We start from the raw sequence: 21,635 nt of genomic DNA, 5'->3' as shown, positions 1-21,635 counted from the left end.
TCTTCGGCAGCTTTGCTGCTGCCAAGGTCTGTTCAGGCCCACTCCACGCAGTCAGTAGGTTCTTCCTGGGCAGCTGCCCGGGGTTTCTCGGCTGTACAGTTATGCAGAGCTGCTACTTGGTCCAGTTCGAACACGTTTGTTATGTTTTACAAGTTCGATACCTTGGCTACAGAGGACCTTCAATTTAGTCAATCTGTTTTGCAGGGGTCTCAGCACTTTCCCACCTGGCCTGGGAGCTTTGGGACTTCCCCATGATACTAGACCATCCCAGTATCACCTAGGACATTAGAGAAAATAGGGATTTAATACCTACCGGTAATTCCTTTTCTCGTAGACCGTATGGGATACTGGCCGCCCGCCTCTGTGCTTCGTTATTTCTGCAAGTGTTGTTCTTGTTTGGGTCTGCTGTTACTGTTTTCAAGTTGTGGTTAGCGTTGCTATCCTCTTGTTGTTTGTGTGCTGGTTTGTTTCTCACCACTTTCTTGTCTTTTTTCCTCCTCTCAAAGTATATCCGTCTCCTCAGGGCACAGTTTTCCTAGACTGGGTCTGTGGGAGGGTAATAGAGGGGAGGAGCCAGCAGACTGAAGAAATTTAAAGTGCCAGGCTTCAATGTACCACATCTATACCCCATGATACTAGACCATCCCAGTATCTCCTATGGACTACGATAAAAGGAATTACCGGTAGGTATTCAATTCCTATTTCTCTGACGTCCTAGTGGATGCTGGGGACTCCGTAAGGACCATGGGGAATAGCGGCTCCGCAGGAGACTGGGCACAAAAGTAAAAGCTTTTAGGTCACCTGGTGTGCACTGGCTCCTCCCCCTATGACCCTCCTCCAAGCCTCAGTTAGATTTTTGTGCCCGAACGAGAAGGGTGCACACTAGGTGGCTCTCCTGAGCTGCTTAGTGAAAAGTTTAAGTTTAGGTTTTTTATCTTCAGTGAGTCCTGCTGGCAACAGGCTCACTGCATCGAGGGACTAAGGGGAGAAGAAGCGAACTCACCTGCGTGCAGAGTGGATTGGGCTTCTTAGGCTACTGGACATTAGCTCCAGAGGGACCGATCACAGGCCCAGCCATGGATAGGTCCCAGAGCCGCGCCGCCGGCCCCCTTACAGAGCCAGAAGACAGAAGAGGTCCGGAAAATCGGCGGCAGAAGACGTCCTGTCTTCAACAAGGTAGCGCACAGCACTGCAGCTGTGCGCCATTGCTCTCAGCACACTTCACACTCCGGTCACTGAGGGTGCAGGGCGCTGGGGGGGGGGGCGCCCTGAGACGCAATAAAACACCTTGGATGGCAAAAAAAATGCATCACATATAGCTCCTGGGCTATATGGATGAATTTAACCCCTGCCAGAATACACAGAAAACGGGAGATAAGGCCGCCAAAAAGGGGGCGGAGCCTATCTCCTCAGCACACTGGCGCCATTTTCCCTCACAGCTCCGTTGGAGGGAAGCTCCCTGGCTCTCCCCTGCAGTCACTACACTACAGAAAGGGTTAAAAAAGAGAGGGGGGCACTAATTACGCGCAGTATTAAATAATACAGCAGCTATAAGGGGAAAAACACTTATATAAGGTTATCCCTATATATATATAGCGCTCTGGTGTGTGCTGGCAAACTCTCCCTCTGTCTCCCCAAAGGGCTAGTGGGGTCCTGTCCTCTATCAGAGCATTCCCTGTGTGTGTGCTGTGTGTCGGTACGTTTGTGTCGACATGTATGAGGAGAAAAATGATGTGGAGACGGAGCAGATTGCCTGTAATAGTGATGTCACCCCCTAGGGGGTCGACACCTGAGTGGATGAACTGTTGGAAGGAATTACGTGACAGTGTCAGCTCTGTATAAAAGACAGTGGTTGACATGAGAAAGCCGGCTACTCAGCTTGTGCCTGTCCAGACGTCTCATAGGCCGTCAGGGGCTCTAAAGCGCCCGTTACCTCAGATGGCAGATATAGACGCCGACACGGATACTGACTCCAGTGTCGACGGTGAAGAGACAAATGTGACTTCCAGTAGGGCCACACGTTACATGATTGAGGCAATGAAAAATGTTTTACACATTTCTGATAATACGAGTACCACCAAAAAGGGGTATTATGTTCGGTGAGGAAAAACTACCTGTAGTTTTCCTGAATCTGATAAATTAAATGAGGTGTGTGATGATGCGTGGGTTTCCCCCGATAACAACTGATAATTTCTAAAATGTTATTGGCATTATATCCTTCCCGCCAGAGGTTAGGGTGCGTTGGGAAACACCCCCTAGAGTGGATAGAGCGCTCACACGCTTGTAAGAACAAGGGCTCTACCCTCTCCTGAGATGGCCGCCCTTAAGGATCCTGCTGATAGAAAGCAGGAGGGTATCCTAAAATGTATTTACACACATACTGGTGTTATACTGCGACCAGCAATCGCCTCAGCCTGGATGTGCAGTGCTGGGTTGGCGTGGTCGGATTCCCTGACTGAAAATATTGATACCCTAGATAGGGACAGTATATTATTGCCTATAGAGCATTTAAAAGATGCATTTCTATATATGCGTGATGCACAGCGGAATATTTGCCGACTGGCATCAAGTCTAAGTGCGTTGTCCATTTCTGCCAGTAGAGGGTTATGGACACGACAGTGGTCGGGTGATGCGGATTCCAAACGGCATTTGGAAGTATTACCTTATTAAGGGGAGGAGTTATTTGGGGTCGGTCTTTCAGACCTGGTGGCCACGGCAACAGCTGGGAAATCCACGTTTGTACCCCAGGTCGCCTCTCAACATAAGAAGACGCCGTATTATCAGGCGCAGTCCTTTCGTGGGCAAGCGGACAAAAGGTTCCTCATTTCTGCCCCGTGACAGAGGGAGAGGAAAAAGGCTGCAGAAATCAGCCAGTTCCCAGGAACAGAAGCCCTCTCCCGCCTCTGCCAAGCCCTCAGTATGACGCTGGGGCTTTACAAGCAGAATCAGGCACGGTGGGGGCCCGTCTCAATGAATTTCAGCGCGCAGTGGGCTCACTCGCAAGTAGACCCCTGGATCCTTCAGGTGATATCTCAGGGGTACAAATTGGAATTCGAGACGTCTCCCCCTCGCCGTTTCCTAAAGTCGGCTTTACCGATGTCTCCCTCTGACAGGGAGGCAGTTTTGGAAGCCATTCACAAGCTGTATTCCCAGCAGGTGATAATCAAGGTACCCCTCCTGCAACAGGGAACGGGGTATTATTCCACACTGTTGTGGTACCGAATCCGGACGGCTCGGTGAGACCGATTCTAAATCTAAAATCTTGAACACTTACATACGGAGGTTCAAATTCAATATTGAGTCACTCAGAGCAGTGATTGCGAACCTGGAAGAAGGGGACTACATGATGTCTCGGGACATCAAGGATGCTTACCTTCATGTCCCAATTTACCCTTCTCACCAAGGGTACCTCAGGTTTGTGGTACAGAACTGTCACTATCAGTTTCAGACGCTGCCGTATGGATGGTCCACGGCACCGGGTCTTTACCAAGGTAATGGCCGAAATGATGATACTCCTTCGAAGGAAGGGAATTTTAGTTATCCCTTACTTGGACGTTTCCCTGATAAGGGTAAGATCCAGGGAACAGTTGGAGGTTGGTGTAGCACTATCTCAGGTAGTGTTGCGGCAGCACGATTGGATTCTCAATATTCCAAAATCGCAGCTGATTCCGACGACTCGTCTTCTGTTCCTAGGGATGATCCTGGACACAGTCCAGAAAAAGGTGTTTCTCCCGGAGGAGAAAGTCAGGGAGTTATCCGAGCTAGTCGGGAACCTCCTATAACCGAGCCAAGTCTCAGTACATCAATGAAAGGGTTCTGGGAAAAATGGTGGCTTCCTACGAAGCAATCCCATTCGGCAGATTCCACGCAAGAACTTTCCAGTGGGACCTGCTGGACAAATGGTCCGGGTCGCATCTTCAGATGCATCAGCGGATAACCCTGTCACCAAGCACAAGGGTGTCTCTCCTGTGGTGGTTGCAGAGTGCTCATCTTCTAGAGGGCCGCAGATTCGACATTCAGGACTGGGTCCTGGTGACCACGGATGCCAGCCTGCGAGGCTGGGGAGCAGTCACACAGGGAAGGGATTTCCAGAGCTTATGGTCAAGCCTGGAGACATCACTTCACATAAATATCCTGAAGCTAAGGGCCATTTACAATGCTCTAAGCTCAGCAAGACCTCTGCTTCAAGGTCACCCGGAGTTGATCCATTCGGACAACATCACGGCAGTCACCCACGTAAACAGACAGGGTGACACAAGAAGCAGGAGGGCAATGGCAGAAGCTGCAAGGATTCTTCGCTGGGCGGAAAATCATGTGATAGCACTGTCAGCAGTATTCATTCCGGGAGTGGACAACTGGGAAGCAGACTTCCTCAGCAGACACGACCTCCACCCGGGAGAGTGGGGACTTCACCCAGAAGTCTTCCACATGTTTATAAAACTCGACAAGTATTGCGCCAGGTCAAGGGACCCTCAGGCAATAGCTGTAGACGCTCTGGTAACACAGTGGGTGTACCAGTCAGTGTATGTGTTCCCTCCTCTACCTCTCATACCCAAGGTACTGAGAATCATAAGATGGAGAGGAGTAAGCACTATATTCGTGGCTCCGGATTGGCCAAGAAGGACTTGGTAACCGGAACTTCAAGAGATGCTCACGGAGGATCCGTGGCCTCTACCTCTAAGAAGGGACCTGCTCCAGCAAGGACCCTGTCTGTTCCAAGACTTACCGCGGCTGCGTTTGACGGCATGGCGGTTGAACGCCGGATCCTGAAGGAGAAAGGCATTCCGGATGAAGTCATTCCTATCCTGATCAAAGCCAGGAAGGATATAACCGCAAAACATTATCACCGCATTTGGCGAAAATATGTTGCGTGGTGCGAGGCCAGTAAGGCCCCGACGGAGGAATTTTCAACTAGGTCGATTCCTACATTTCCTGCAAACAGGAGTGTCTATGGGCCTGAAATTGGGGTCCATTAAGGTTCAAATTTCGGCCCTGTCAATTTTCTTCCAAAAAGAACTAGCTTCAGTCCCTGAAGTTCAGACGTTTGTAAAAGGGGTACTGTATATACAGCCTCCTTTTGTGCCTCCAGTGGCACCTTGGGATCTCAATGTAGTTTTTGGGTTCCAAAAGTCACATTGGTTTGAACCACTTAAATATGTGGAGTTAAAATATCTCACATGGAAAGTGGTCATGCTGTTGGCCCTGGCCTGGGCTTGGTGCGTGTCAGAATTGGCGGCTTTATCCTGTAAAAGCCCTCATCTGATTTTCCATTCGGACAGGGCGGAATTGAGGACTCGTCCTCAGTTTCTCCCTAAGGTGGTTTTCAGCGTTTCACCTGAATCAACCTATTGTGGTGCCTGCGACTACTAGGGACTTGGAGGACTCCAAGTTGCTAGACGTTGTCAGGGCCCTGGAAATATAGGTTTCCAGGACGGCTGGAGTCAGAAAATCTGACTCGTTGTTTATTCTGTATGCACCCAACAACCTGGGTGCTCCTGCTTCTAAGCAGACTATTGCTCGTTGGATTTGTAGTACAATTCAGCTTGCACATTCTGTGGCAGGCCTGCCACAGCCAAAATCTGTAAAAGCCCATTCCACAAGGAAGGTGGGCTCATCTTGGGCGGCTGCCCGAGGGGTCTCGGCTTTACAACTTTGCCGAGCAGCTACTTGGTCAGGAGCAAATACGTTTGTAAAATTCTACAAATTTGATACCCTGGCTGAGGAGGACCTGGAGTTCTCTCATTTGGTGCTGCAGAGTCATCCGCACTCTCCCGCCCGTTTGGGAGCTTTGGTATAATCCCCATGGTCCTTACGGAGTCCCCAGCATCCACTAGGACGTCAGAGAAAATAAGAATTTACTTACCGATAATTCTATTTCTCGTAGTCCGTAGTGGATGCTGGGCGCCCATCCCAAGTGCGGATTGTCTGCAATACTGGTACATAGTTATTGTTACCAAAAAATCGGGTTATTGCTGTAGTGAGCCATCTTTTCTAGAGGCTCCTCTGTTATCATGCTGTTAACTGGGTTTAGATCACAAGTTATATGGTGTGATTGGTGTGGCTGGTATGAGTCTTACCCGGGATTCAAAATCCTTCCTTATTGTGTACGCTCGTCCGGGCACAGTATCCTAACTGAGGCTTGGAGGAGGGTCATAGGGGGAGGAGCCAGTGCACACCAGGTGACCTAAAAGCTTTTACTTTTGTGCCCAGTCTCCTGCGGAGCCGCTATTCCCCATGGTCCTTACGGAGTCCCCAGCATCCACTACGGACTACGAGAAATAGAATTATCGGTAAGTAAATTCTTATTTTTTTTATGTTCTACAGGCTGCATATACTGTAGTTTTCAGTATGGCGATTGCATTGTGATTGTAAACGCAGCATTTTGCTTTCCAGCCGCCTCCTTTTCCCAGGCAAGCAGTGGAGTTGTGGGGACTTGTCTGGAGAATCCTCTGTTCTTGAAGCCAATGCATCTGGCAGCAAAGATGGCAAATATGAATTACTGACAGCTGCCAATGACCTGATCGCTGATGACATCAAAGACCTCATGACTAGATGTAAGGATGATGTAAATGCTGGTAATCTGGTATTAAAGTAATTTGATGTTTGAGTGTTAAGCAACATAATTATCTTCTTTAAAAAATGGTTTATAAAAATATTTGTAAATTATACGAATTCAGTAGATTTGATGAATAAACTCATTCCAGCATCCATTTTTATATTGAAAAATATGTTGTGGATTTAGAAATATCACCTGTCTTTACAGCTGGGGAAATGAAAGGACAGCGGACGGACACTGTCTTGGCAGGATCTCTAGCAAAAGCTCTGTGCTGTATCCTTTTAAGCGGTCATTAACCTAGAATAATAGACTTGTGATAATATATTCAGACACGGACTCTTCATTTTTTATTTGTATTAACTATATAAAGCAGAATCAATTAGTTAACTTAAAATACAAGTTTATCAGCCACTAATAATGTGCAAATATGTATGAAATGTTTTATTAAACTAAAGTTATTTTCTCATGCCCATCAGATTGTTGTTGTTTCATACATCTGCTTTTACAGTGTTGCTGTATATAACTGCCTGAATAATAATGATCTAATAAGGGGGCACACTGGGGTATAGCGATGACGTACAGAAGCCTGGGCACTTAAATCTGCCTCCAAAAGTTCAAGCTCTCCTCTATACCTCGGTTAAGCTGCTGGGCCTTCAGTTTTTGTGGTTGTTACAAGCATACGCTTTTTTTTTTTTTTTTATGTATTTATTGTTTTTAGTTTATTTTTATCTTCCATACTCCAACTGACAACCACACTATCACTGCGGCTGGTGGATGCCTAGAGAAGGTCAAGATGGTATGGCAGTCAGTATCCCCACCTACCTGCTCATATCATGTATATGTGCCATTCCCATCTAGCACCTCCTCCTTGATGTGGAATGAACCGGCTTCCCACACTGGCAAGCTTTTCAAAAGACACAACAGCAGCAGCTTATTCTCTTCCTTCTGCCCTTTCCTCTGCAGAAAATTAGTGTATGGGCTATAGGTGATGTTTTTCTTGCAAATGATTATGGAATCCGCCACCAAGTCTATACAGTGGAACGTGAGGGTCTGATGGCTTTTCAGTCTAGGGAAGGATCAGACATTGGGGCAGATGAATTAAGCCTGGAGAAGTGATAAAGCAATGATAAGTGCAAGGTGATAACGAACCAGCTCCAAACTGTCGATTTACATATTGGAGGAGATTGGCTGGTGCGTTATCACCCTGCACTTATCACTGCTCTATCACTTCTCCAAGCTTAATACATCTGCCCCATAGGAAAACTCATACTATCAGGTGGAAGGAGATGTGACTGAAGTCTCTGACATGGAGTTCTCTGATGAGGACTCCCAACAAGAAGCTTGAAGTAGAAGATTTTGTTCAAGCTGTCTGGCGGACAGTAAATATTCAGTACAGTTCCTGACGACTTCCTTATTTACAAGAAGAAGACTGTTTCCTTCCTTTTTGTTAAAATGCATTTTAATGTGCAGCATGGACCAATCGTGGTCATAGATTTCAGGTCATCCGCAGGTTACTGTCTCCCTAGTGATGATATGATGAATAAGAATCTGCCAAAGGTCGATGCTCCCATAGGTTGTTTATCTAAAGAGCCCCATACACTACAACGATATGTCTCAGGCTGAAGTCGGATGTAATTACCTTTGAACGCCCCTGGGACCTTCCCGGGAGTGGTTCAATACGATTTGGTACTTTTGTGCTATTTTTGCATAAGATATATCGCATGCGATTGATGAAGCCACTATACATCGCATGTGGTATATCGTACGGCATACAACTGTACCATGAGATATATCTGATGGGCTGGATAGAGGCTACGGGGGCTGGGAGTGTCCTGAGAATGCCAGTCAAACTTCCCTGTGATACATCGCATGCGATATATCACATGCACAAAAAACGCACTTTTTTCATCCGATTCCATCCAATTCCGATATATCATTAGTGCAGCACCAATGACCTAGGGGATCCTATCCGACAGCCACGGGTACGCACATCAGATTGGATACGATCTAAAACACAAATGATTGTACACAATTTCATACAATATATCAGACGGATATATCGGAACTGTATGAAATCGTGTAAAATCGTACTAGTGTATTGGGCCCTTAAGACCACTACCATTCCAATGCCGATCACCGCTACCTTAAAGGATAGCACAAATAGGAAATTTGAGTCCATCCTTAAGTTAGGTTATATGGTGGCAGTGCCTCCTTTATACAGCTTTAACTTGTGTTAGTTAGGCACTAAAGAGGTGGTTGGAGCAAATAGCAGAGAATTTGTAAACTGGCAGATTTAGATTTGTTAATTTTGCTGGAGCATTTATTAGTCCTCCAAATATCTGTAAGATGCACAAGTGATGTGCGGTGGCTGGTTTACTGAATGGGAGGTGGCTATAAAGACTTTGTAGTCCCAACCCTTTACTGGAAAGGTCCTGAACTGGACAATATTATTTCCCTGGTCACAAGGGAAAGACTATCTCCTTATTAATGCTCCCAGACAAACGGTCCTAGGCTTCACTCCTTAGTCCCTCAGGTAAAGTGAGGAGTCTGATTTTTCAGAGGACAACCTCTGCTTCTTGTGAACGTCAACAGAGAGCAAAATCAGTCTGGGTGGCTGTCTACTTTCAGTGTCGTTTATAGGGTCCTGTCAGACGTTATGAAAAATGTGGTAGAACTCCGAGCGAACTAGTCGGAGAATCCCTGTTCTTACAAGGAATATCCATCGGACGAGTCAGACAGGGAGGCACCAAGAGTGCCGTCGCCATGAGAGAAAGCCTGATCATGGGTGAAGGAAAATGTTCCAGTCATCCCATGGTAGGGGATTGGAAGCTGGAAACTGATAGTTAGCAACCATCAATGTTCCCGGCTCGATGGAAATCATTTTTCCAAATCGATGCCAGTTTTCCGATTGGCTGCTAACCTTCCAGTAGATAGTAGACAGTTGGGATCAGAAAGCTGTTGACATGATGGTATATTGGTTGTACCACAAGGTGGAGCATTTTTTTTCAAAGTCAAGGGATATAAAGACGTTATTGATGGTACCTTGGATTTCCACCTGTTTTACCTGTTCCCCCTGGTAGTAGTGCTTCAGCGAATACTAAAAAAAGATAAAAAGAACTGCCCCTCCCTTGGAAGCAATCTCCAATGTCTCCCATGGATTAAAGAGAAAATGGGATTCTTATATACTTAGAATAAATCCTTTTCTCTTGAGTCCAACATGGGATACTGGATGCCCACCATTTACCCTTTTGTACTTGTTGCTTTTGTTTCTTGCTTTCCACTGTTCTCCATCTTTTTTTTTTTTTTTTTTTTATCATCAATAGTTTTTATTGAAATTTTTTTTTTTGCATTGCAAAACAGGGGTACAAAAAGGAAAAAGGAAGGGAGGGGGGAAGTAGGTACATACGCACGCACGTAAGAAAGCGCTTTAACAGACATGTGCAAACAATTCAAAGTCGATCACATCAATACATTGTAAGGCAAACAGAAAATAATTAATGGAGGTGACAGGGCGGCAATGGGCTCAAAGTAAATATAACACAGATAGGAGGTCCTTACTGTTTTAGGGGGGGGGGGGAGGGGGCCACATCAGCCGATGTGCTGGGGGGTGATTGTGTAGGGGTTCGGGGACGTAGTATCGATGCAGCACCCTCACCCTCCGTGGTAAATAGATGCCAAGGCATCCAGCGCACAAATGGAGATTTGGCAGTGAAGGAGTATGGGATGTGTTCAGTCTCCATCAAGAAGTGCAGCTGTATTTTGTGTATCACCTTTAGCATTGGAGGTGGTGTGGGTTGTTTCCAGTTTTGGGCTAAAGCCGCACGTGCAGCGAGGCAAATGTGGCCTAGGACATAATGCAGGTGTACCCCCGTGCTTCGCGGGTATATATTCAATAGAGCTATAAGCGGGGAGGGGGAGAGGTCGAGGTTCAGAACTTTGTTGATAAGGCTAAATACTTCTGTCCAGTACCCTTGGATATGGGGGCAAGACCAAAAAATATGGAAGAGGTGGCCAACCTCTCCGCATAGGCGCCAACAAAACTTCGAACATGCCGGCCATATCGTATGTAGCCTTTCCGGTGTGAGATACAGTCTGTGGAGTAGCTTAACGTGCATTTCGGAGTGATTCAGGCATTTGGACATAGTGAAGGATGACGTAAAAATGTGTTGCCATTGAGAATCTTGGAGAACACATCCCACATCCGCCTCCCACCTAACTTGGGCTCTAGATTTAGAAACGGGGAGTAGTGAGAGTAATGTTTTATACCAGAAGGAAATCTCCCCTCTGGAAGTAGCGTTAGAAAATCGGCCTGTGACTTGCAAAATACCATGTGATGGTAGGGAGGGGGAGAGGTGGAGGCTAGTCCACCAGTGCTGTATTTGATAATATCGAAGCCTCTCAGTGTCTGGTAGGGAGAAGCGTCTCTGGATATCAGAAAAAGAGGCGAATACGGACCCATTAAACAAGTCTCCCAGGACCTCCACCCCTCTGGACCTCCAGCCCGCCAGGCCAAGATTAGGGACTAGAGCGGCTACCGTTCGTAGTGAAATCAGAGAGAGATTATGATAGGAAGGGGATATGGCCGCAGTCAGTTTGTCCCAAATCTGGAGTGTGGCTCGGGTAGAGGGGAGGATATTTAAGCACTGTGGGCGAAGGGGCCTAGGGATCCAAAAAAGATCCTTCAAGGGAAAACGGGGGCAGGCTGCCTCCTCCAGACACGTCCACTTCGGACATATATCTTTGTAGAATTCTTTAATCTGGGCAAGAAGTGAGGCCTCTTGGTACAGTGATAAATTGGGCATATCTAGGCCACCGGCTCTCCTTGGTAGAGACATCCTCGCGCGAGAAAGTTTAGGCGGGCGCGAAGACCATATATAGTTAGTGAGGATTGTAGTGGCCTTATCTAGGTACTTTTTAGGGAAGATAAAAGGGATAGTTCGGAACAAGAACATTAACTTAGGGAGCAGCGACATTTTAAAGGCGGCCAGACGGCCCAACCAAGAAACTTCATAGTTGAGCCATGATTTAGTGAACATCTGGAGGGAGGACAGCAGAGGAGGGAGATTGACGTCAAATACAGAGGCAGTAGATGGGGGAATAAGAATACCTAGGTATCGTATCGAGGATGTTTTCCAGTTATACGGATACTTAGTGCGTAATGAGGGCATGGAGTTAGAGAGGTTAATGGGCAGAGCATCCGTCTTAGAGGCATTTAGTTTATAGTACACTGCTGCAGAGTAGCTATCTATAACAGTATGCAGATGGGGGAGAGTTGTGGCTGGGTCTGTTACGAATAGGAGAACATCGTCTGCGAACAGACATAGTTTATGCGACGTGGTGCCTAATCGTAGTCCAGGGAACTGTGGGTCCGCTCGTAGCCTAGCTGCCAGCGGTTCAATGGCTAGTACGAATATGAGAGGGGAGAGGGGGCAGCCCTGGCGGGTGCCATTATAGATTGGAAAAGGGCGAGATAAAAAACCATTACTAAATACCCGGGCCGTCGGGGAGCTATACAGGGCTAATATCGAGGAGAGGATGCGATCGCGCAGGCCGAATTTGACTAGGACTTCTCGCATATAAGGCCAGTTTAAACGATCAAAGGCCTTCTCTGCATCCAAAGATAGCAGAAGGAGACCTTGCTCGGGGGTTAGGGAATCAACAAGATTAAAGACCCGGCGTGTATTATCGGACGCCTGTCTTCCCGGGATAAAACCAACTTGGTCCGGATGTATCAGGGAGGGGAGGAGGGCGTTCAGCCGAGAGGCTATTAATTTAGCGTATATTTTAATATCCCCATTCAGTAACGCAATGGGACGATAATTTTGGCAAGAGGTCACATCTTTGCCCGGTTTAGGGATCGTGACAATACGCGCCTCGAGCATCTCCTGAGGGAGGGTGCCCTGCGAGGTAATATCGGTGTAGACCGCCACTAAGGAGCGAGCTAGAAGGTCCTGGAACGAAACATAAAAGTCATTAATAAAGCCATCCGGGCCCGGTGCCTTACCCTGGGGGAGGGATTTGATCACTTGGAGGGTTTCTGATAAGGACCATGGGGCATTCAGCAATGCTAATTGATCGTCTGAAATATTTGGGAGGTTTAAATCCGCTAAGAAGGAGTTGATAGAGGAAGGAGTAGGTTGTGGGGTGTCAGGATCTGCCGAGAGGTTATAGAGATGGGAGTAGAAGTTGGCAAACTGATTCGCTATCTCCCTCGGGTTAGAAATGTTGGTGCCTGTGGGGGATATAATGAGCTTGATTCTATTCCGAGCTTGCTGAGCCCTAAGCTTCCGGGCGAGCATTTTCCCCGGCCTGTTCCCCGCTAGGTAAAACTTCTGACGTATCCTATTTAATGAAGCCTGGGTGCGCGCCATTAGCAATGTCTGAAGTTGGGACCTAATATCTACTAGCTGCTTCTGTAAAGATTTCGTAGGTCTAGCTTGATTTTTGTCCTCTAAGTCCTTCAGTTTGAGTTCCAAATCGGCCTGGCGTTGTAGATTCAGTTTCTTGAGCTGTGCTCCTGCCTGAATCGCTGCTCCCCGGGTAACAGCTTTAAGTGCGCACCAGAAGTTCAGGGTGGACGTGTCTGAAGGAGAATTAAACTCCAAATAGGATGAAATACTGTCGGCTATAATTTTTTTTGAAACTGGGTTAGACAGCAAATGGGGAGAGAGTCTCCAAGGACAGGGGGGACAGTGTTGGTTAGCTACACTCCATTTAAGAATCAGCGGGGCATGGTCTGACCAAGTTATAGGGAGAATATCTAAAGATTTGGCGAACTGGAGGGTCCATTTGTCCGAAAATATAAAATCAATACGGGAGTAAGAGTTGTGGACTGAGGAATAATAAGTGTACTCCCTTCCTGTGGGGTTTTGCACTCGCCATATGTCGTAGAGATCAAATTCAGCCAAGAGATTACGAAAGGCTAAGGAAGGGGCGTTGGGGGAGACTGAAGTGGGGGAAGAGGTCCTGGGAGACCTGTCCAGCTTAGGGTCGAGGACTAAGTTAAAATCCCCCATGAGCAAAAGGGAGCCCTTACGAATCTTATGAATAATTACACATAACTTTCGGATAAAGGCAACTTGGTGTGAGTTTGGGGCATATGCCGAGACCAGAGTTACCGGTTTTTCGTTTAAAAGGCCGCTCAGTATAAGATACCGGCCGTTTTTATCCGCTATCTGGGAGTGTAGAGTGAAGGAGATGGAGTCTCTAAACAATATGGCCACACCGTTCCTCTTAAAAGGGCCGTTGGCGAAATAACCTAGAGGGAATCTGCGATCTTTGAAAATAGGGGGTGCAACATATGAAAAGTGTGTCTCCTGCAGGGCAACAATATCAGCTTTATTCTTAGTAAAATAACCCAGAGCTAGCCTACGTTTATTAGGGGAATTCAGCCCCTTAACATTCATTGATAATACCCGAACCATCGGAACAAGCTAATGTACGTTGTGAAAGGCGAAGGGTCTTGACGCCTAGCTAGATAGAATTGTCTCGAGCAGCGAGTACCTACATCATAAAACTGGGGGTGGGGGATTGGAGGGGGGGTACGGAGAGGTGGGGGGGGAAGAAAAAAACCAAAACGACCCAGTATATCGGGTCGGCATAACCACTGCAAGGGAGGTAAAAAAGTGCAGTAGTATATTACCAGGGGGGAACATGTGGCCTAGCGCCACCACCCATGAAACTGAACAGAGAAAAACAAAAACAAGAGTAAGCAGAGGTAAATATGCATACCTACAATACACATGAGAGCACATGAGAAATAAGAAAGAAAAAACAGATACACGATATAAGATGAAAGGCTGGTACGCCATTATCACAAGAGCACATAGGACAACTCACGTGACCTTATCAAGAACAATGGCGAAGTCAATTCTGTAGTAACGGTATCAGAAACAGTTCAACTTGAAAACCCAAGCTGGGTGTATCAATGTCATGCGGTGACCCATTCTGAGCGAACGGTGGGCTGTTTCTTGGATCCAGGAGGTAGTGTAACAGAGATATCCCACTCCGCCAATAATTTGACTCCCGTCTCCAATGAAGTCACTGTGTAAGACTTGTTTTCGTACGAGATGATAAGCTTCACTGGAAAACCCCATCTGTACGTGATGTCTTGATCGCGAAGTGCCAACGTGACGGGAAGGAATGCTCGTCGCTTGGCCAAGGTTAGGGCGGAGAAGTCCGGGAACAGTTGTAGACCGCCAAGGACATCCGAGTCGGAGTCGCCCGCCTCTCTGGCTGCCCTCAGGATGTTTTCTTTGATTGTGAAGAAATGCACTCTCAGGAGTGTATCTCTCGGGAGCGAGGGGGCAACTGAGCGTGGTTTAGGCAGTCTATGGATCCGATCAATAAGCAGCTCTCTAGTGTCAGCTTTAGGTAGAAGCTTCTGGAACAAGACAGTAGCGTAGTTTTCCAACTCGGAGTTCTGCACGGAGTCGGGGATGCCTCGGATCTTAATATTGTTCCGCCGGGATCTGTCCTCTATATCCGCAATCTTGAGTTTAAACGCCTCAAGGTCACTTTGCTGCTGGTCGTGAGCCGTTATGAGGTCGTTATGAGACGAGACCAATTCCTCTACTTTCCTCTCTAGATGGTCCGTACGGTCTCCTATAGCGTGCAGCTCCGTCTTAACCTCCCGAAGGGCTGCGGTGAGGTCCTGCGTCAACTCAGATTTGAATGTTGAGAGGGCCTGGTACAGCGTTTTAACTGTGAGAGGTGCATCAGAATCAGGGTCAAACCCCGGCGATGAGATAGGGCCGCTGGGGGCAGCTTGCGGAGAGGCGGCAGCCGGGGACTTCCGTAGAGAAGAGGCGGCAGATGTCGACTTCTGAGGCGGGAAAGATACTCTCGGGGGCAGCACCCCTTTGACCTTTCTAGAAGGCATTCCAGAGGGGTGAGGCTCCGCAGACGGGATGAAGATAAAAATAAAGAAGCTCAGGCTCTCGCAGAATATAGCGAAGATTTAGGTAAGCATAAAAGACACGGGTGGTGGCGGGCAGATGGTCTGCGCTACATCAGAAGAGCGATAACACACATGGCGAGGCAGAGGGTAATCTCCATCCTGCGTCTTGTGGGGCCCAGATTAAAGGTTCCCAGCCGGGAGAGGGGATCGGGAGGTCAGGTACACACTTCGGGTCCAGCAGCTCTATTCAATAGATGCTGTGAGATAGAGATGAATGAAAGTGGTATGTTTCACCCCAGTGGCTTCTCTGTCGCAGGGTCCAGGGATCAGCAGGTAGAAGAGAATTAGGACATCAGCAGTTGTCACCTAGGAGAGCAGGCCGGCTGGGGATGCTTATCTCAGTGATTTCTACAGCTGCAGCAGCTCCCTTTATAAAAAACCAAGATGGCCACCGCACTTCTCTCAGCATGTGTGCCTCCCGGCTCTCCTGCACTATCAGGGGTCCCCACAGCTCGTTGCCTCACAGGGTGTCCTCCCTGGGGGTCAGTGGAGTAATCTGGAGGGATCCAGGGGCTTCGGGGGGGTCCGCAGCTCTTTCCGGCGCCGCGGCTCCGCCGTGGAGCTCAAAACGCGGGCGCCGGGAGTACGCGAGTCCCCGGCTTCTGGAGGTCCTAGGCCGCAACCTGCGGGAGCCGTAAAAACAGCTCCCCGGCTCCGCGGCGGACACTGCCGGGCACAGTAGGCTGTGGGTGTACTGGGGAGCCTCCGGAGGTGAATTGGGACGGCCCAGGGGGGAGCTTTATTGATAATTATAAAACCAGGAGAGAGGAGTGTAATGAAAGCACGTCTTCTCTTCTCCTGCCAGGCCACGCCCCTCCACTGTTCTCCATCTTGAGGATTTTGTTCCTGTTATTGTAGAACCTTGTTCTCTCTTTTCTCTATTTTTTGCTCTGTTCTCCTAATCCTGTTCTTAGGGCTTTATTAAAAAAAATTCCGAACTCCCTGCGACCTGTTGATGTGAAGAGGGGGAGGAGGGATATTTAAAGTCCCAAGATATACTCCAATGTTCCTGTATTCTCAGACTCTGAGAAAAACATTTGACAAAAGTAATAAAATCCCATATTCCTTACTCTGGCTATATACTAACAGAGTTACTGCTACTGCTCTGTGGCTGTACTTGTGTACGTTGCAGGACAACTTAATAAAAATTATGCATGGACCTATACGTATAGAAATTTTGTTTATAATTTAGTAAACCATTTTCTTATCATAAATATTCCAGATATTAATAGGATAAACAAAGAAACTAAAGGTATTTATGGATTATGCACAACTGTTACTGGTTTTGCCATTTAGTCTTTCTACAAATGTAATCTCCCATTTATTTTTCACCAGCTGGGCAGGAAGTGAAATCCAGGATATTGGTAAGAATGTGTTTTGTTTGTATAGGTTTCCGGTAAATTGTTTTGTCTCTATTTTCCCTTGACACTTGCTGGTTTTGCTTTAGGTCATTAAAGCAGCAGAAGACAGTGCCTTACAGTATATGAATTTCATGAACGTCATATTTGCAGCACAAAAACAGGTATTTTATTTTGAATGTTGGGTGTTTTATAAATCTGTCAGATGTGGATTAAAAAATAGACGGTGTATAGATAGTCAATAGGTCGACACCAGATGGAAGACGGTCAATAAGTCAACACTATCAAAAGGTCGACATGCAAATTGTCAACACAATAAAGGTAGACACATGTTGTTGTATTGCCTTAACCCTAATCCTCTGCCTTGTGCCTAACCCTCCTTTTCCGCAGACTAATCCTAACCCTTCACCAAGTGCGTGACCCTAACCGTCCCCTCCAGCAGCCTAACTCTAGCTCTCCCCCAAGTGCCTAACCTTTACCCTAAAATTGTTTTACAAGTGTCAACCTATTTGTTAGACAAAAGGAGAAAAGAAGACTCTTTTGTGGGCGCACTCTTGTGTAATTATGAAAGTATCAAAGAAATAGATTAAAATTCAATATTTATTGATAATGAACATAAAACACATAGTAGTTGAATGTGCAGGTAGAGAAAAAAAGGTAAATGAATAAACACTGGAACCGGTAATGCTGATGTTAATGTCAGATAATGATTCCAAGCTGCCTGGGTAGCATAAATCTTTCAAATGTATGGTAAATCCGAAAATAGGTCTCAAACGACTGCCTGGGCTGTACAATCTTAAAATAGAGCTAGACACTTGGCGCCTCAATAATTTTGATTAATAATCAGATCGGCTGTATTGCTTGTAACTGGCGTCAGAATAGAGATTAGAAAACTGATTGAATAAAGAAAAGATGAATCTGCTGTCGGTGTTAGACACTGAGCCTGGCCACCCAAATATTCTACTAAACCCAGTATTCCTCAAGAGTCTCCCACTCGAGTACTAACTTGGCCCAACACTGCTTAGCTTCCAAGATCGGAAGGATTCGGGCGTTACCAGTGTGGTATGATAGTAGAGAATTATTAAAGGTGCTACTGGAATCACCGATGAGAGTTCATGAAATGAAGAAGAAGGTAACGGGGAGGGGGTATAGTGAGAAGGGGGATCTGCTGCCAATGTTAGACAGGGGTGAGCCCCTGAATCAATGGTGAGAGTCCCGAAATTGTAGCGATAGTCAGAAAAAGAAATTCTCAATGAGAAAGTCGTTCTCAGTGATTATGGTTGCTCAATGTATAATGGTATCGGGTGTAAATACCGGATAGTGAGTATAATCACCTGTAAACCACTGAGTGATAGCCACGTTGAAAAAAGGGGGGGGGGGGAAGCAAAGGAGAAGGCTCTGCAAATGGTATCACAATGTTGATACTAATAGTAGATAATATCTCCAAAGGAGTCAAAATAACCTTAAATTAGTTGATATAAATACACCGCTATTGCGAAATGGATATCCACAAAAGATAGATCACTGAAGTATAGTTAAATATGAAAAAAACACCAAACATCAATTAATGCTGGTCTCAAATACTATTTGGACCTGGATTGAATACATAGCCGAGTCTGAATTAATGGCTATGAGAATGAATCAATGATGGATAATTAAATTGAATTAAATAAATTAATGAATCCACAGTCAAAAAAATCTAAGTAAATACAGCTACTGAAAAGGGATATTTCTTTAAGAGCTTTAATGGTTTTGATACTAAGACAAAGATAGATCATTCAGAAAATTGATAGAGCCACCGTTAATAATAAATAGATCTAGATAAATACAGGCTACTAAAAACGGTATAAATTGCATGCAAGAAATAAGAGACTATAGTAGCACGGGTAAACCTTAGAAAATAAATAGGTTTAAATACAGGCTACTAGAAAATTAATATGTATTGCATAGAAAAAAAGACAGTATAATCACACGGGTAAACCTGGAAACAGATATTACCCGTGTCGATGTCTTTATGGGAATCAGGTGCCGTGTAGCAGTACTGTGAATCCAGGGGACGAATAGCCGCGTGGTTGATGTGGGATGAAGTGCCAATTCGTCAAAATGCAGATCTGTGGTCACAGGATAATAGAGTCCGATATCGGTCAGGGTTCTGTGCGGATCCAGTAATCAGAAAAGTTCAGTGAATGTGGGATGCGGCGCAGGAAAGCAGTGTGTCGATTACTTGCATGTTGACATTTTGTCCCTGTCAACCTATGTCCATGTCGATCATCTCATTGTTGACCTTTTGAGCCTGTCGACCTATTGACTGTCAACTATTTGGAACCATGGTATAAAACATACTCCCAATCACCTTCTATAGAAAGCCAGTTGAAGTAACTCTTTTTCTTTCTATTTATGTTATTCACCAGAACATTCTCATTGATGCCTGTGTACTGGACTCAGATTCAGGACTTCTGCAGCAGGTACCATATTTCTGCCAAGTATTAGGTCTAAGTGAGCTATCTGACTAGCATACTGACATATCATTTACCGTGCTTATAATACAGAAGTTAGCATAAAGTATCTTCTTTGAAATTATCAGTATATCTGTCACCTACTTTGAAAATTGTCTTTATAAACCTCAAATATTGAAGTCCCATACCAAAAATTGTCCCCAAGGGTGATTGTAGCTGTCAATGACAGCCATTGCATGCACAATGTGACCAGAAATCTTTGTCTGAATCCTGGCTCCACATTATAGATAAATAGTGTTCAGCACTGAACACTGGCCCCCATTTATCAAGCCTTGGAAAGTGATAAATAGCACAGTGATAAGTACAAGCCAATCAGCTCCTAACTGACATGTAACAGGCTGTGTTTGAAAAATGACAGTTACGAGCTGATTGGTTGGTACTTCATCACCATGCTATTTATCACTGTCCAAGGCTTGATAAATCTGGGCTACTGTAAGTTCAGTGCACTTGAGTAATAATGCATTGTCATAGGAAATCTCAGTAATGTCACCATGTGACCCAGTAGAGATTTCCTCCATGTCAGCAGGCCATGGTCCTAAATTATATTATAGTTACTTTGGCTTGGTGTCAGCCAGGGCCGTAACTAGGTGTGTGCTGATGGTGCCTTACCCACAGCGCAACTGCACTGAAGGCACACCATCTGGCAGCACCCCCCCACATACGGCCGTTTTATTCAGTGAGGTAGTAGTGAAAGTTCCGCTGGCCGCCGGTGCCTTTCTCCCGCCGTCGCCTCTGTAAGGGACAGGGAGCGGTGCTGCAGGCGGACACAGCCCCCCATGCGGTAATTCCGCCTGTGCGACCTGCCTCTGCAATGGAGAGGGAGCGCTACTGCAGCTGCTGGCTCCCGTATATGGGCTGCCGCTGCCTCTGGTAATTCCGTCTGTGAGACCCGCCTCAGCAATGAAGAGGGACTGGGAGCCCTTGTATATGAGTGTCTGCGCATGGCAGGCCTAGGATGCCGGATTGCCCCCACAGGTGACATGAGACACACACACTCACTCACTTTCTCTCTCCCTGTCTGAGACACACACACATACACACACACACACACACACACACTCTCCATGCCTAATGTGTAGAAAAAAGGGGGCTCTGTTGCTGTAATATGTAACAAAGGGGGACTCTGCTGCCTAATGTGTAAAAATGGGGACTCTGCTGCCATAATGTGTAAAAGGGGGACTTTACCTACCTAATGTGTAAAGGGGGACTCTGCCTGCCGTAATGTGTAAAATGGGACTCCACCTGCCATACTGTGTAAAAGGGGCACTCTTCCTGCCGTAATGTGTAAAAGGGGACTCTGCCTGCCGTAATGTGTAAAAGGGGACTCTGCCTGCCGTAATGTGTAAAAGGGGACTCTACCTACCGTACTGTGTAAAAGGGAGCTCTGCCTGCCATTCTGTGTAAAAGGGAGCTATGTGGCCACGCCCCTTCTTCATAAAGCCACGCCCCTATCTTTTTGGCACGCGCCTACAGCGCGTATTGGTCCTGTTTTATATTTGGTGGTGGTGTTGGTGTGGGGGCGCCAATGCTGTTTCTTGCACACAACGCTAAAATGTCTAGTTACGGCACTGGTGTCAGCCCTCAATCTCTCTCTCACCCCCCCACCCCCACCCCCCGCTAACCTGTATCTATGTGACCCAGTCTGCCAGGGCTCTAAATCTACTAATAAATTGATTGTCCACATTGCTAGTGCAGCTTGGGTTCAACTGGACAGCTATACAAATTCAAAAAACATACTTCTCCAAAATACCAAGATTTTGTGGGTCTTAAGTTATAGGGTAAGGCATTGCTACTAAGCAATTAAGTTTTCATATAACAACAATGTCTTAAGAGACCAGTTTAAAAGGAAAAAATAAATAAATGCGTGTGATGCATAGGACTTTATGTTTACTTTCTGGAGAATCACCCCTGATCATCCATCCTGTCCAGAGCTGTTAAATAAGGTTTGATTTGTTTCTAACATGGAATATATTACCAGTCTCCAGAACAACACAGTAGTCCAGTTCCTTGCGATTTCGTCTTCTATATACATGTGCTATAACGCGACCATTCCTGTCCTTTGTGACTGTGCTTACTTCTCTCCCTCTTCCTACTGTCTTTTTAGTCTACTCTTTCCTTCCTCTCTTGAACTAAGCTTGATCTTCTTTTGACTACACCCCTACATTTATACTTGCTCCTAGCTCGTTCACCCTACTATATTGGACAGTTTCTCCTTCCTGTCCAGGATGCGGTTAATTTACCGGCTG

At 46.3% G+C, this 21,635-nt stretch overlaps 1 protein-coding gene and 1 pseudogene across 3 annotated transcripts in view; one reads left to right on the top strand and one right to left on the bottom strand.

The window, feature by feature from the left end:
* GTF2H3 (general transcription factor IIH subunit 3) overlaps window positions 1-21,635 on the top strand; it is an 89,653-nt gene that overhangs the window by 36,489 nt on the left and 31,529 nt on the right. For all 3 annotated transcript variants that reach the window (XM_063964488.1, XM_063964487.1, XM_063964489.1), the window contains exons 4-9: window positions 6,394-6,554; window positions 6,764-6,829; window positions 16,738-16,767; window positions 16,851-16,879; window positions 16,963-17,037; window positions 19,285-19,338. In XM_063964488.1, coding sequence (XP_063820558.1) covers window positions 6,394-6,554; window positions 6,764-6,829; window positions 16,738-16,767; window positions 16,851-16,879; window positions 16,963-17,037; window positions 19,285-19,338 — 415 coding nt within the window. The remainder of the gene's footprint in view (window positions 1-6,393; window positions 6,555-6,763; window positions 6,830-16,737; window positions 16,768-16,850; window positions 16,880-16,962; window positions 17,038-19,284; window positions 19,339-21,635) is intronic.
* Window positions 17,831-17,949, bottom strand: LOC134940311 (5S ribosomal RNA; annotated as a pseudogene).

This window comes from Pseudophryne corroboree, chromosome 1 (assembly GCF_028390025.1).
Source record: "Pseudophryne corroboree isolate aPseCor3 chromosome 1, aPseCor3.hap2, whole genome shotgun sequence".
Lineage (NCBI taxonomy): Eukaryota > Metazoa > Chordata > Amphibia > Anura > Myobatrachidae > Pseudophryne > Pseudophryne corroboree.
The sequence above is the reverse complement of the archived record's forward strand: the minus strand, read 5'-3'. Positions and strand labels throughout refer to the sequence as shown.